The 14,383-nt window shown below is 40.4% G+C and overlaps 1 protein-coding gene across 3 annotated transcripts in view; it reads right to left on the reverse strand.

The window, feature by feature from the left end:
- DNTT (DNA nucleotidylexotransferase) overlaps window positions 1-14,128 on the reverse strand; it is a 29,120-nt gene extending 14,992 nt beyond the window's left edge. For 2 of the 3 annotated variants that reach the window (XM_072805868.1, XM_072805867.1), the window contains exons 1-4: window positions 13,883-14,128; window positions 2,629-2,800; window positions 1,741-1,869; window positions 539-709 (exon numbers count right to left, since the gene is read on the reverse strand). In XM_072805868.1, coding sequence (XP_072661969.1) covers window positions 539-709; window positions 1,741-1,869; window positions 2,629-2,800; window positions 13,883-14,085 — 675 coding nt within the window. In that variant the 5' untranslated portion in view covers window positions 14,086-14,128. Of the gene's footprint in view, window positions 1-538; window positions 710-1,740; window positions 1,870-2,628; window positions 2,801-12,048; window positions 12,453-13,882 lie in introns of those variants that run through there. The other variant, XM_072805869.1, reaches the window with a different exon arrangement.
- Window positions 14,129-14,383: the final 255 nt, after the last annotated feature.

Below are 14,383 nucleotides of genomic sequence, written 5' to 3' on the forward strand. Positions count from 1 at the left end.
TTGACTACTTTACTTTGCACTTAACTATACTTGAAACTTACTCTTGGATGAACAGTTCACTTTGCTGGGGAATCCTTAAACATTATTACATAAATAAATACCCATTCCTGACTTTTTCCTTGGAACACACAGGTAGAGATGCAGAATCAGTTTCACTGCCTGGTCACTCCCACCACCACTCTGGAGGGCAACGTTCCCTAAGAGGAACTGAGGTCCTTCACATAGTCTGTGTTTGAAGTCAGACCACCCCATTGCTGTTGAGCTTTTAGGTCACTTGAGCCTTTACTGTGATTAATAATATGGGAGAGTTCTGTTTCCACTAGATTGCCCCACATAGCCCCAGCTGTGATAATGGATTGATGGATTCTGTGATAATGGGTATGGATTCTATCTATCTATCTATCATCTATCTATCTATCTATCTATCTATCTATCTATCCATCCCACATCTACATAGTTGACAGGAAAATCAACTGCATTTACTTCCCCCTCCTCTCTACCTATTAGGAAGTAGGACAAATCAACATTTCACCCTTACCTCTATGATACACTTCACTTGGTCCCCCAGACAGGGAATTCCTTCTGTGTCCTTCATACTGATGATTGTGAATGGCAGAGATTTAAGTACAGAAGCTGCTCTCATAAATGTCAGAGAGAAGACTTCATTTTCTCTAAATTCATAGTTTTCAGCCAGTACCTCAAAGGCGTCCTGAAGAGTGAAACCAGTTAAGCAAAACATGGTCTGTTCCCAGCCCCTTAGCTAGCAGTCACCTGCAAACACCTCTTGCTCTTGAGTGTTGAAATACCTCCTGAAGGTGGGATTGGGGTCTCCCGTATCTTTGCTTGTTATGAGAGAAGGTGAATTGAAAAGACATGTCACAGAGCACTTTGTAAGGAAACTTTGAGTTCGCTGCCGTTTAGGTATTCGGGAACGATTTCATCAAAGTCTGATCTCATGCTCACTGCATCGTTCTAGTCATTACTCAGCAAGACTTACCCTACCAGACCCTCTTTCCTTGCAGACTTACCCTACCAGGCTGTGGCCAGGATTCTGCCTTGATCACTGGGCACTTTCATTTCTAGCTTGTATGTAAAACAGGCTTGCTGAATGAAACGAGTGTGATCATAATGACACAGACCCAAGGCAGGCACTTTAAGGTAGGGTGCATTTGCATTTCGGTAGGCTCCCTGCAGGGAGCCTGCTTCTCCTCCCGACTCTCTCTCATTCTTTCTCTCTCAATCTCTCTCTGTTTCTCATGAATAAATAAATAAAATCTTTTTTTAAAAAAGAAAGGAACTATCTTGCCTAAGCTGGTTAAGATCAGAAAGGTGAGAATCCAGAATCTACTGTTTCTCAATCACTTGGTTACCCAGCAAAGGCTGTTTATGCATTATTGTTTCTTTATGATTAGCTCTTATTATGTTTTGGACTAATTACAGTATTTGGTTTACCCAAATACTTGCCTTTGACAACTGTTGTGCCCCAAAGTGTGAACTCTCAATAAATAGTAATTTACCATTTCTAAAGAATATACATATATTTCCAAATGTATTTGTCCATTTTTATGACAGAAGTAGATCTTGACAGAAAGAAGAACCAAAGATCAGGCAAGGAGGGTGAGTGAGTGTGAGGAAAACATTTCTAGATTATTCAGGAAATTTCATAATTGAATTTGTAGACCCATGGAAAGAAGCTGCAAGCCCTTCATTTACTCTGGGTAGTATTGTAAAACCCCTTACCGTGAAGACATTGTTATAGTTGTTTAAAGTGGTTCTCCTCTGACATGCATATTGAGAGATCTTTTTTACAGCAACTGGCAGAGTCTTCTGGAGTTCTGGGTTGGGGCTAGCTGTATAGTCTCTTCTCATCTAAACAAATGCATAAGCATCCATTTTTAATAACAATTGATAGTAATAATAATAGATATGACAAGGAAAAAATGGCAGCAGTTTGATGGCAATTGTCTCTGGAGAGAGGATAAAATTATAGGAGAGTCAAAGTTTATGTTGTATGTGTCTCTAATATTAGGATTTGCTACAGTTAACATAATATTTTTGCAACAAGAAAAATAAACATGAAATAGAATGATCAATTAAGTACCATTTTCCTTTTCCATGAACTTATGTGATCATGGTCTGAATCTTCCTGATGGTTCTAGCATTAATGGTGAAGGACTTGGAATTAAGAGTTTAAATTTCTTTATTTTTTCTTTATGAATGATCACGGTAAGAAAAAAAATAGGAACCTTCCACTTTTTGGGCTACCAGAACATCAAGGCTTCCATATTTTGAAATATTTGTCTATAGTCTTGTTCATAAAACTAGCTACCATTTATTAGGTGCTATAGACCAGGCTCTGTGGTGAGCGCTTTACACATGTTACTCTAATTCTCATAACCATCTTGTCAGGGAGGTCCTATTGCTATCTTATATTGTAGAGGAGGAAATGGAAGTTCAGAAAAGCTAAGTGACTTGCCTGAAGTCACACAGGGAGTAAGCAGAAAACCTGGGGTCCCAATTCAGGTCTGTTAATTCTACAGCCCATGTTTCTAATCATCAAGTAAAGGGCAAAGAAAATCACAATCAGAAAAAGAAGAAAAAAAAGAAAATCACAATCATAACACTTACAAGCTGGTGTTTCCCTGTCATCTCCACTGGTTTTCCTGCTCCCATGGATTCTATCAGCCAGGAGATATCAAGGAGTTCTAGCTGCGAGCTGGCTTTTATATTTTGTACCTGCAGCCACTCCAGGACATCTGAACCAGAGTTGTTTTCTGCCACAATGTGCGTGATGGAATCACTGCAGAATTCAAGACAACGTTACCAGCTGAAGGGAATTTCAAATAAGTGCTCCTCTTTCCTTGAGATGTTCAGAACATCCTGTCTCATGAAGAAAAATGCATACCAGACCTGACCATAGGCACAGAGAACTTAGGCCTCCATGGAAGTGAATTCTATATTAATTAATATAGCCACAGTGGTCTATGTTACATGTAAAACACAAGAAAAATAAAAAAAAAAAACATTAAGAAGATTGTGGTGTCATTGGAAAACCAAAGTACAGAGAAGAAAAAGATGAAATTGTTCTTAAAGTAGCACTGAGCACTCTACATGTGGCTTTGGTGTATCATTTCATTTTATTTGTAGAGAGCTTTAGTCCAGTGCCTTTCACAAACTGTCTGGTTCTGACCCACAGTTAGAAATACATTTTATATCATGACCTAAAATAGAAAGAGATACATATAGATATGCATCTAACGTTCCATTACATTGATTTCACAACCCATTAATAGATGGTGACCAGCTTTGGGGAAATATTGCTTTACATGTTTTTCAAAGCACAGTCTAGTGATAGAGGATAGGTGGAGAGTCTAATAACCACTGAGCCCATACCTGTTTCAGCACTATCCAGGTACCTTCCATCCATCATCTCATTTAATACTCCCAAAGCTCCTCAAGTAAGTGTTATTTTATTCACACTTCAAAAATAGGGAAACCGAACAACAGAGTTTAAGTGACACTCTGAAGTTCACACAGCTAGTAAATATTTATCCTTTTTGATCCTCTCTTTCTGGGTCAAGTATGTTATTTCTGTTTTTTAATAAGTCTTCACAGTCAGCATCATATCATTGGAACCAACATATTTTTTTAAGATTTTAATTTATTTATTCATGAGAGACACAAAGATAGGCAGAGACACAGGCATAGGGAGAAGCAGGCTCCACACAGGGAGCCCGACGTGGGATTCGATCCCAGGACTCCAGGATCACGCCCTGGGCTGAAGGCAGGCGCCAAACCGCTGAGGCACCCGGGCTGCCTGGAACCAATATTTTTAAGGCTTTTTTCAGTTCAAATAATCTATGAATCTGGGAGGTAGTAAGATGCATCTTTAGGCATCCAAGAGAAAAATAAAATTCTTGCCTCTTTTCTACATCTTTTCCATGACTTCTTTCTTTTCCCTATTTTAATTGATTCTTGGATTAGTTGGGTATTTTATGGTTCACTGTTATATTCATAGCCCTAGGTTCTTTCTGGTGGTGGTAGAGGTCGTTGTGGTGGCAGTGGTGGTGGGGTGGTAGTAGTGGTAGGAAGTTAGGTAGGAAGGTACCAAAGAAGGAAAGGGAAGTTTCTGGATATTAGTATCTTATGTGAAGTAGATGGTTAATCATATATTATGATAAGACATGAGGCATTGACAAGATCTGAAAGTGGTATGTAGAGAAGAAAGAGAGCTGGTGTGAGCTGGAAGAGGCAGGATGACTTTGTGGAAGGAGGGATTTTTGCCCAGTCTTGATGGATGGGGAAGAATAAGGACCTGGAAAGCAGAACTTTGGGCCCTCCTGGAAGAAAAGGTTCAGGAGCCAGAAGGAAAGTAGGAGAATGGTCTGGACCAGAGTGAAGAGTTTATTTGGGGAAGTAATTATAGATGTAGCTGAGTCGTTTGGGACAACCATGTTATAGAAGGTCTTAGAAGCCTGGTTGAGGAGGTTGGATCTTATTTTCTGGGGGTGTGGAGCCAGTGAAGGCTTTTGTGAGCAGAATATGCATAGCATCACTGTGTTGTTTAGAAAAACTAATCTGGTCCACACAGTGATTTGGAGGGAGGGAAGAATGATGGATAGGGAGGGTTGGGAGCTACTTAGTAGAATGAAACTGTGACTGCATGTGAGATAATTCTAACCTGGTCTGGCTCCTGTAGCACCAGGAAGGAAGGCAAAGGAGACATAGGAAGAGCCTCTGGCATTAGTTCACCTATATAAGCAGAAGCAGAGAACAAATATTAATTTCCCATATCTATCACAGTAAAGTAAGAGAAGTTTTGGTAGAAATAGGGATTTATCTCTTTGGGGTGGGGAATGAAATTTCAGGTATGCTGCATTTGAATGGTGGCCGGTTGATGTGAAAATGTCCAGTTGATGGTTAGGATCTGAGGCTGGCGCTGGAAGAGAGTGGGTCTGGAGACCAGAGCTGAGGCTTCTGGGTGTCAAGATGTGCAGTGGGCCAAGCAAAAGTATCGTGTGGTGAAACCACATCTGACAGGAGTCGCAGGAAGACAACTAACTGTGTCTCCAGTCTAGGTCCACATCATTCCAAAAGTTATTTATAATAAGCTTCTGGAAAGCTTCTTTATGTGAAGACTTTAAGAAGACAACAAAAGGATTAATAGAGCTACATAGGAAGTGTTATTCCGTCTAGATTTCTGCCCTTTGGAGGAAAGCTTTATTATATTATTATTAATTATAATATAACATTATTTGTTATTATAATTATCATTAAGGTTCTGCCTAAACTTCAGGGGAGAAGGGTGTGCTTAGGAGGAGCTCTGGGGCTCAACTTCCAAAGTCAAGCCCCTCACCATCCGCTCTCCTGCCATCCTCACCCCCACTATGGCTTCTCCTGGGACAGAATGGCAATGTCTGAGCTCATACTATTGGATGAGAACCACAGGCATTTTTCACAGAGTTCATATAAGCACATTTGCAAGTAAACAGGCTGCCCATCCTATGGAAGAAGACTCTGATTCAAACTTCCAACCCCTGCTCATTAAGCAATTAGCAAACAAAACTACAATAATAGAGCACACACACAAAATCAGACAGGACCTCTTCAGCCATCAACACAAGGCTACTCAGAGTTCATTACTACTTGTCACTGCTTCCCACAAGGTTAGCACAGAAATCAAAAGTCAGCATTTAGAAACTTTAATTGTAATTTGGCACCATCACAGCAGCTTCTTGTTTGTTGTTTTTTTGATAAAAGCATTGATCTGTAATGAATTTTTTGAAAACTGGTCCTTCACCACAAATAATTTAAGAAAACACTGTCTAGAGAATAATCTCTGCTCTAGCCCAATCTCCATTCCCTGTCTTCTCACATTGCCTGGGTTCAGCTGATGGGCTCCTCCTGGCCACCTGGGTCTGGATGACAACGTGCTTCTTGCATCAGGCTTGTCATACCCCCTTTGCAGACCATTAATGTCTCTGTTCATTTGCTCACTTTCAGTTCTGAACCCTTAGCAGCAGCTGCTAAGGAGAGCTGCTGCCTCCCGTGTGTTCTGCTGACAATTTCTTAGTGCTGTGTTGTGGCAACTCTTTGTCTATTTGCTGCTAGGGTAATTTTCTCTCTGCTCTGAGGACACCAATATTGGAAATATTAATAATATTGGAATATTACTATGTGCCAGATCCTATGGTAGGCACATTTCATGCATTCTCTCATTTAACTGTAAATAATGCTATGAGATAGGGGTTATCACCCTTATCATTATAAAAATGAGAAAAGAGACCTTGGAGACATCACAGATTCACCCAGCTGATAATTGGTGAAGCAGAGATTCAATCTTCATTCTATTTTATTCCAAAGCCTGTGTGCTGAGCTAACCTGAACTACCCCTCTTTGGCTTTGTGTTTATTCCATGGCTGTGGAGAGTGCTGCTCTTTTTTGTAGAAGGAACAACATCTGGAAGGGTATTATCATAATAAAAAAAAAAAAACTCTGATTCCCTTCAAAGGGCAGAAACAGAGATATGGTAACACTTCCTGTTAGCCACACTGTCCCTGCCGCTGCCGCATAGAATTTGTGTTTGGTATCTTATGTCCAATAGCATGTGGACCTCAATAAGACTGCAAGACATGTAGACTGTCCCCCCAAATCTGAAAGAACAGTTGCTATAGCTACACACCAAGATGCAGAAGCCACAGGGAGACCTTCAGGCTCTCTGAGATCTAAATTTTACCTAAACCTTACGGAGAGGCAAATGTGTTGAGGGGGAGCCCTGGGGCTCATCTTTGCAATTCAGGCCTCTCACCATCCACTCTCACCCCTGCTCCACCACCACTTACCTCTTCATGGGGGATGTCTCTGGACACCGCCCTGCCTCTAACAGAGATAGCCTGAATGCCTGGGGACGTGATGGGGGCTGCTGTATAAGGATCCACAAACAATATAACAAACAGGCATACTCAAAAGAAAAGACCAGATAAGACTCCAGAATACTTCAGACTGTTGGAAAATACACACACACACACACACACATATTCTTACTCAGTCCTCACAAGTCTTACGAGGTGGGCAATATGATTTCAGAAAAGAAAACTAAGGCTTGTGGAGGTTCCGTGAAGCCAGGACAAAGCCAGCTGTGCATGACTCAAGCAATCTCTTTAACGTTCTACTAAACTGTGGTTAGACCTCGGAGGGAGGTGGTGTTTAAGTTTTTTTCTATATTTTCCCATTTTATGTCATGAACCAACTATCACCACTTTCTACCTTGGAGGAAAAATACACATGAATGTCATTTTCAAAATCAAAACTTGGGGCTGGGGCTGAGGTGGTATCTGTCTTGGCACCAGTCCCAGGTTTGGGCTTTCTTCTTATACTAAAAGGCAGCAGAAGCACCAGGCAGCAGCCCCAAACCTCTTCCAAAGACACCAAGGTGCTGCTGAAATGGCTGTTCCAGAAATATCAGCGAGTTCAGTTCTTTAAGTACATCTAGTTTCTTAGCCAGGGCCAATTACTGATGCCTTGGACTAGGTTTGGGAGGGCTGGAGCCAATTATAACAATTCTGAACTAGGATTTGTCCCTCAACTTCTCACAGGGAAAAAGATGCAAGGTCTTCTCCTCCAACAAGTGTTCAACTGAAATGTGCTTGGCTTGCTCCTTGGTGCCCCTGAGGGCAGGAACCATATTATTATCTGCCTGGTTATCATCTGGGGGATAATTATGCCTGATGCCCAACACATGGCCAGATTCATAGCAACAGGGAATAGATAGATCTTTGTGGGATGATTTTATGAATTAATTAATCAATAGCTCTAAAGGAACTAAATTCTAGTGTCTACCAGAGACACCCAAGAAGCCTGGACCCAATTAGCAGAGATTCAGATCCAGTAAATCTTACTTAGAGCCCAGGAATATGCTCCCTTGGTAATTCTGATGTAGCCAGTTCTAGCTATTCATTGGTGCATAATCAACCCTCTCAAAATGTAATGGCTTAAAAAAGCAACAACTTTATTATATCTCACAGTTTTGTGGATCAAGAATTCAGGCAACTGTCGGGCATGGTGACAATGGAGGTGTGATGCTCCATAGGGCTCGGCATGTCTGACACTTTGGTGAGTATGGCAGTGGGGCTGGGTTCAGATGTATCTATCAACCTGAGGCAACTTCATGTGGCCTCTCTCAGAAGGGACTCAAACTTCCTTCATGAGGGTGTGAGATCCAGGGAGCAGTAGAAGTCTCAGGGACCTCTGTGACCCAGCATCAAAAGTCAGTGTCACTCTATTGGTTGAAAGAGTCACAAGCTCTCCCAGATGCAAGGCCAATAGTCCTTGCCTCTCCTTGAGAGTGACCATATTTCAAAACCACTCGACAGCCCAAGAACTATACTTTGAGAAATGCTGCTGGAGAGAAAAATCTCTCTTTAACTTCCCCCACACTGGATGTTGCGTTCAATGACAGCCACGTTTCCAATGTGGTACTTAATTCTCCATAGGTACATGAGATCATTTTAGCAGGTACACAACTGGGCATGAAAAATACATATCTTTTTATAACTACATTTTATTTTATATCTATATCTTCTTTATATCTACATTTTATATCTACATTTTAAAATTAGGCATATCAGACCCATGGTTTTTATGGGTATCATGGTTTTTATATTAATCCTTAGGACAAGGCTAAATTATCTGTAATAATTCATCTTAGAGACAATTGAAGGAAATACATTAAGTCTATAATAACGCATGTGGAAAAAATATTAAAACAATCATGAATGCGGCACTCAGATGTTCAGAAAGCCCTGAGTTATAGAATTAACTCACAAAGTTTGGTTCTTATTTTTTTTTCTGATACTTGTATCCTCACTATAGCTGTTTTTCTTTTCCCAGTTGGTCTGCCTAATAGTGTACTTAGAAAAATTCTTTATGAAGCAAGAGGCAGCCACCCTTCTTTGCCTGGAGACAGACTGACCCCCCAATCTGATTTCCCCAGCCTTCCCAGATGGTCACCTGCTTTTATCTTTGTCTTTAAAATTGTTTTCTTTTTGCAGAGAGGTCATTCCCAATTCTTCTCATCTAATGTAGGACTTATCTTGTAAACAATGATTTTAAATAGTAATTTACAGTTAAACTGAGCTGTTTGAAAACCCTCCTGCCAATTTCTCTTAGCAACTGATCTGCTTCAGAATCCCTGACATAAAAAAATCAAAGCAGTTTTATTTGGTTTTATCTCACACCTTTACTAGCACCAGTAGATAGGTTTCTATTTCCAGCTCTGATATACTTAAGACTGAGAGAGTCTTGCTTTGATTTTTTTTTTTTTTGCTCCCACTTTATTTTTTTTATTTTATTTTTTAAAAGATTTTATTTATTTATTCACGGGAGACAGAGAGAAGAGAGAGAGAGAGAGAGAGAGAGACGCACAGGCATAGGCAGAGGGAGAAGCAGGCTCCACGCAGGGAGCCCGATGTGGGACTCGATCCTGGGAATCGATCCTGGGACTCCAGGATCATGCCCGGGGCTGAAGGCAGGTGCTAAACTGCTGAGCCACCCAGGGATCCCCTGCTCCCACTTTATATGAGATTATGAACAGTAACTTAAAGTCCACAGATTCTGAAACATGACTTAATTTGGACCAGAGGGGGACTAGAGCTTACAATGCATGTTCTTGAATTTAAAAAGTCTTCGTTATTTTGCTGATTACAAAAGTATTCCTGGTGCATCATAGAAAAAAATTAATTACAACAGTTGGGGTGCCTGGGTGGCTCAGGCAGTTAAGCATCTACCTTTGCCTCAGGTGGTGATCCTGGTGATCCTACCCTGTGATCCTGGGATCAAGCTCCTCGGCAGGCTCCCCACTCAGCAGGGAGTCTGCTTCTCCCTCCCTCTGCTTTTGCTCTCTCTCTTTCTCTCAAAATAAATAAATAAAATCTTTTTAAAAATTAATGTTGGTAGACACAAGTTCCTTTGGTTGGTTTTATATTCACCAGACGAATCATTCTTTGAGCACATATTTCCTGAAGCTACTATGTATAAGAAAAATGTCAACAGTCTGAGCGGGTTGTCTACAGGATGGCCCCCCTGATGCCCTTGACTTTGTGGAACCAGAGATGAGTAGTTGGAGGAGGTTAGAAGTAAATCCAAGTGGCCGAGCTGGGGCCAGCCCTATGCCATAGATTAATTACATCCACGTATTGGAGAGGAAGTTCTGTCCTCTAGCAGGGTTTCTGGAGGTCATAGGTCTTAGATGCAGAAAGGGGCAGGGAGAAAGGATTTAAGGTTGTGGTACATCTTGCTTTCATCAGACAGTATGTTTCAAAGGTACCCTTGTGGAAGAATTAAGGGAGTCTGAGCAGGACAAATGTATCATCCGGTGGGTTTCTACTGTTCCAGCAGTAGATATGACTGGTTCTAGCCACAGCTCTTTCTTCTCCGACATCAGCAGTTTAGGTCAAGACATAATGAGCTTCACTGTTGTGTTCACGGAGGAAAGTTGATGACAGAGTTTTAAAATAGCTCAAAGAACTAGAACTAGGGATGAAATAACAACATGACAAGTACTAGAGATTCTCATCCTTCTCTGGCTTGTCCCAGATAATTTGAAGATTTCGAAGTTCTCTAAAATTTAGAATGTTGGCCATGGAATAAAATTCGGTATCTTCTTCATGAATGTGCAAAATGCCTCGAATGACTTGACATCTCCTCTAATTTCTATTTTATTTTATTTTAAAAAAGATTTCATTTATTTATTCATGAGAGACACACAGAGAGAGGCAGAAACATAGGCAGAGAGAGAAGCAGGCTCCATGCAGGGACCCCGATGTGGGACTCTATCCCTGGGCCCCAGGATCATGCCCTGGGCCGAAGGCAGATGCTCAACCTCTGAGCCACCCAGGCATCTCCCCTGAATTTTATTTTAAGACCCAGCTTTCTATCAGACATTGAATAGCATGTCAATGTCCGATTAATATAACATATAACATAATATAAATATAACATGAAAGTGAAACCCATTCCAAATATAAGGATACAGTGCACATATGCTGGGGTAAGAAATAACTCCAGAATAGTTCAATGGATTTAGGTACATCATTTCTAAGCTATGGGTTCAGATACAGGTAAAGTAAGAGATTTTTCCTCAACTGTAATCCTCATGGCAGCCAAAGGTGTAGAAACTATGGAGATTGCTGCCTATATCCAGAGTGTGTGAATATATATATATATAGTTATATATATAGTTATATATATAGTTTATAGTTTAAATATATAAAATATAATATATATATTTAAATTGTATATACATATTTTAAGCTCCTCTTCCTTTGGTTTTTATATACCAGAAAGGGAATGTATAGTCTTCACTATTAAAAAGTATCTTTTGTTTTATAAATCAACTTTCTTTATTTTTATTTAAAATATATACCTTATTGTAAAAAAATTTGGAAAACACAGAATAAAAGCAACCATATCCCTTCCTATTAACCCCTTCCTCACAAAATAACCACTTGCAATATTTTGATGGGTTTCCTTCCTGTCTTTGTTCTGTTTGTTTTTATCATTTGACCTAGTTCATATAATGGAGACAGAATCGTCCCATTTGGGTTTTGCTATAATGGTCAGTGGATCCAGCTTATTAACAAGAAAACAATCACACTTTACATCCTTATATCAGTTTTTAATTTACCAGAGCACATTGACATCCATCATTACATTTGGTGATTAGCCCAGATAGAACAAACTATTTTTCAGGAAACTAAGGTCAGAGAGTGGGGAGGATGTCTTGTCCCACACTACATAGCTGGGAAGGGTCAGAGCCAGAATTGGAGGTCTCTAAATTTCTTACCTAGAGATTTCCCCCTACAACAATTTCTATTGCCCTTTCCAATTAAAGGCTACGTATCTATGCGCAGAAATTCCGTTTGAGAGCTAGGACTTCTACTTCCTGTGGTTTATTTTTGTGCTATAGAACACATTTGTATTTAATGTGTCTTCTGGGCTGCCAGCCTGGGAGCTTTGCCACCATCATACACAGAGCAGCAGTTTGCTTACCATGCACCAGTTTCCTCCAGAGCCTGACCAGCTGGGCTTGGTCCTTGGCAGCAGGCATCGGACGCTCGGAACTTCCTCTCTGGCTCTGTTGCCAAAAGAAGAAACTTGCCTCCCGTGTCTCTCCATGTACCTGCCTCAGCCCCCATGTCTGTATTCGTAGCTGTGCCTGTAACTAGTCAGTCCTTGCTGGAAGTGTGGACGTTTCAACCGCGAGCTTTCTATGTAAGTGGTACTTTGACCATCTGGCTGTTGCTTTCCTGCCTTGCCCTTGTCAAATTTCTTTATCACAAAAAGCAGTTCCATATTTGCTGAAGCTTTTCATTTCTTCTTTTTTAACTTCCTTTTTTAAAAATTTCTGGGTTTTGGCCTTTTACCTGTGTCATCTTTTCTTCACCTAATTCCAACATACTGTGTCAGTCGTAAGATTAGGTAGATTTAACAGATAGATTAAATCTATAATTCCATGGAAGGGATGTGGAGATTTGGGCCTAACATCCCAAATGAGATAGGGGGTTAAAACATAAATAAGAGGCAGAGAGGGATAAAGGAGAACACACAAAAATCACATGGGAGAGAGACCAAGGGAGATTCAGGAATTTCTGAATAGGGCATTTTAGTAAAAAAAATAAAATGTTTCTGTGACATTGACTCTTCAAATGAATTATGAGTATTTTGAAAATTATAATATCTTATTATTGACTTCTTACATGTGTTTCTCTAGCAATTTGAAGTTGGCGTTTCTTCAACAGGAAATGCTTATTCAATTTAGTTTTTAATATTTTAACATCAAATATATAATATTTAGTATTAAATATTTAAATATTTAAAAGTATTTTCAAATACAAATTTATTTTCATATATAATTCTCACAATTTTTCCTAAGAAAGTTGTGGTCAATCTATTTCTTGGACAATTAATGCCAGCCACTTGCATTGATTATCCTTTATCCACTGCAAGCCCCTAGCCATTCCATTTGGAATTACTTATGTCAAGGTTTTAATATAATTTATTTCTGGATTTTGTGTTGTCTTCTCTTCCAGCCAGTGGAGACCAATGAACAGCTGATAGAAAAACAGTTAGAAAAACAACAAGTCTAATTGCTGGGATGAGTGGGGTTGTGAGTGAATGAGTCTGGGTGGCCTAAGAGGTGGCTTCAGTTGTCTTTTTGTCTGGCAAACTTTTGTCTGACCGTATCAGTCTCAGCAGCATGTCTACCAGCCCTGGACAGAGCTGTCCTTGAATCTAACCAGCATTCCTCTGTAAACCCCACTGGTACCAATCTTTGGAAAAGCATTATCAAGGCCACTTTTGAGTGTCGATGGAGAGCCAGCTACAGTCACTCCTCCTAGCCCACCACAGACACTGGTCACCTCAGCACAGCCAGGTATTTCGCTTAATTGCCAAGGAATCAAACCATTCTTTCTGCCTCAGAGTAGCTGACATTTTTTGATTGAACTCAGTGGGGTTTGTTCAATTTAGTCAGGAATAAAATTGAGTGCTATCAGCATTAAATTTTCCAATTAAGTTTCTGTTATGATCCCTGGATACCACATCTCATAATGGTGAGAGGCAAAAACAAAAACAAAAAAACACCAATCCACAACTGAAATAACCTTATCTTTTGGTGCCAACTAGTTTCAATATAATTGTACCACTCACTCATTTTATTTCCCCAAACTAGTTGGCTCGAACGTGTTCTTTGATTGCAAACCTACTTTCCCAATGGGAACATCACCTCTTCTGTATGTGGAAGAAAACATAGGTTCCTTGGGTTCCAAAGAAGCTGTTCACAAAAGCCCTGCTTATTCACAAAGTGAAATCAGTGATGTCCTACCTGAACTCATTATCAACCCTGAATCCTTTCCTTCGTGCCAGCTCCATGAGGAAGGCTCTGCGGGTGGTTCCCATTTTCTTCTCCAAAATATAGAGGACCAAATCCTGAAACTTGATGTTATGAGGTGGAGAAACCATTGGGGCACCCATTTGCCTGGGCCTCTTCTTCCGAGGGCCTGAGTGGGCCATTTGCAAAGGATCCATGGGAAGAGACTTCTGATGCTTCTATCTGTGCCATCAAGTGGTGTCTCCAGAAATGAGGGAGAGCCTGCCCTTCTTCATGAAGAGTTCTGATGTCATCTTACTTGTAGATTCTCCTACCAGGGCAAGGTTTCCTGGGCTCTGCCATGGTGACAGCTTCCTGCTGAAGAGCAATGGAGAATATTTATCTCTGTTCAGCTTATTTGTTCAATGTGGAAATCATAATGGAAACAGTAAATTAACTTTGCTTTCCTGTGCATATTCTTACCAGATCCTCAAAATAACCTTGTGAGGAAGGTAG

Source organism: Canis lupus, chromosome 29, assembly GCF_048164855.1.
Source record: "Canis lupus baileyi chromosome 29, mCanLup2.hap1, whole genome shotgun sequence".
NCBI lineage: Eukaryota > Metazoa > Chordata > Mammalia > Carnivora > Canidae > Canis > Canis lupus.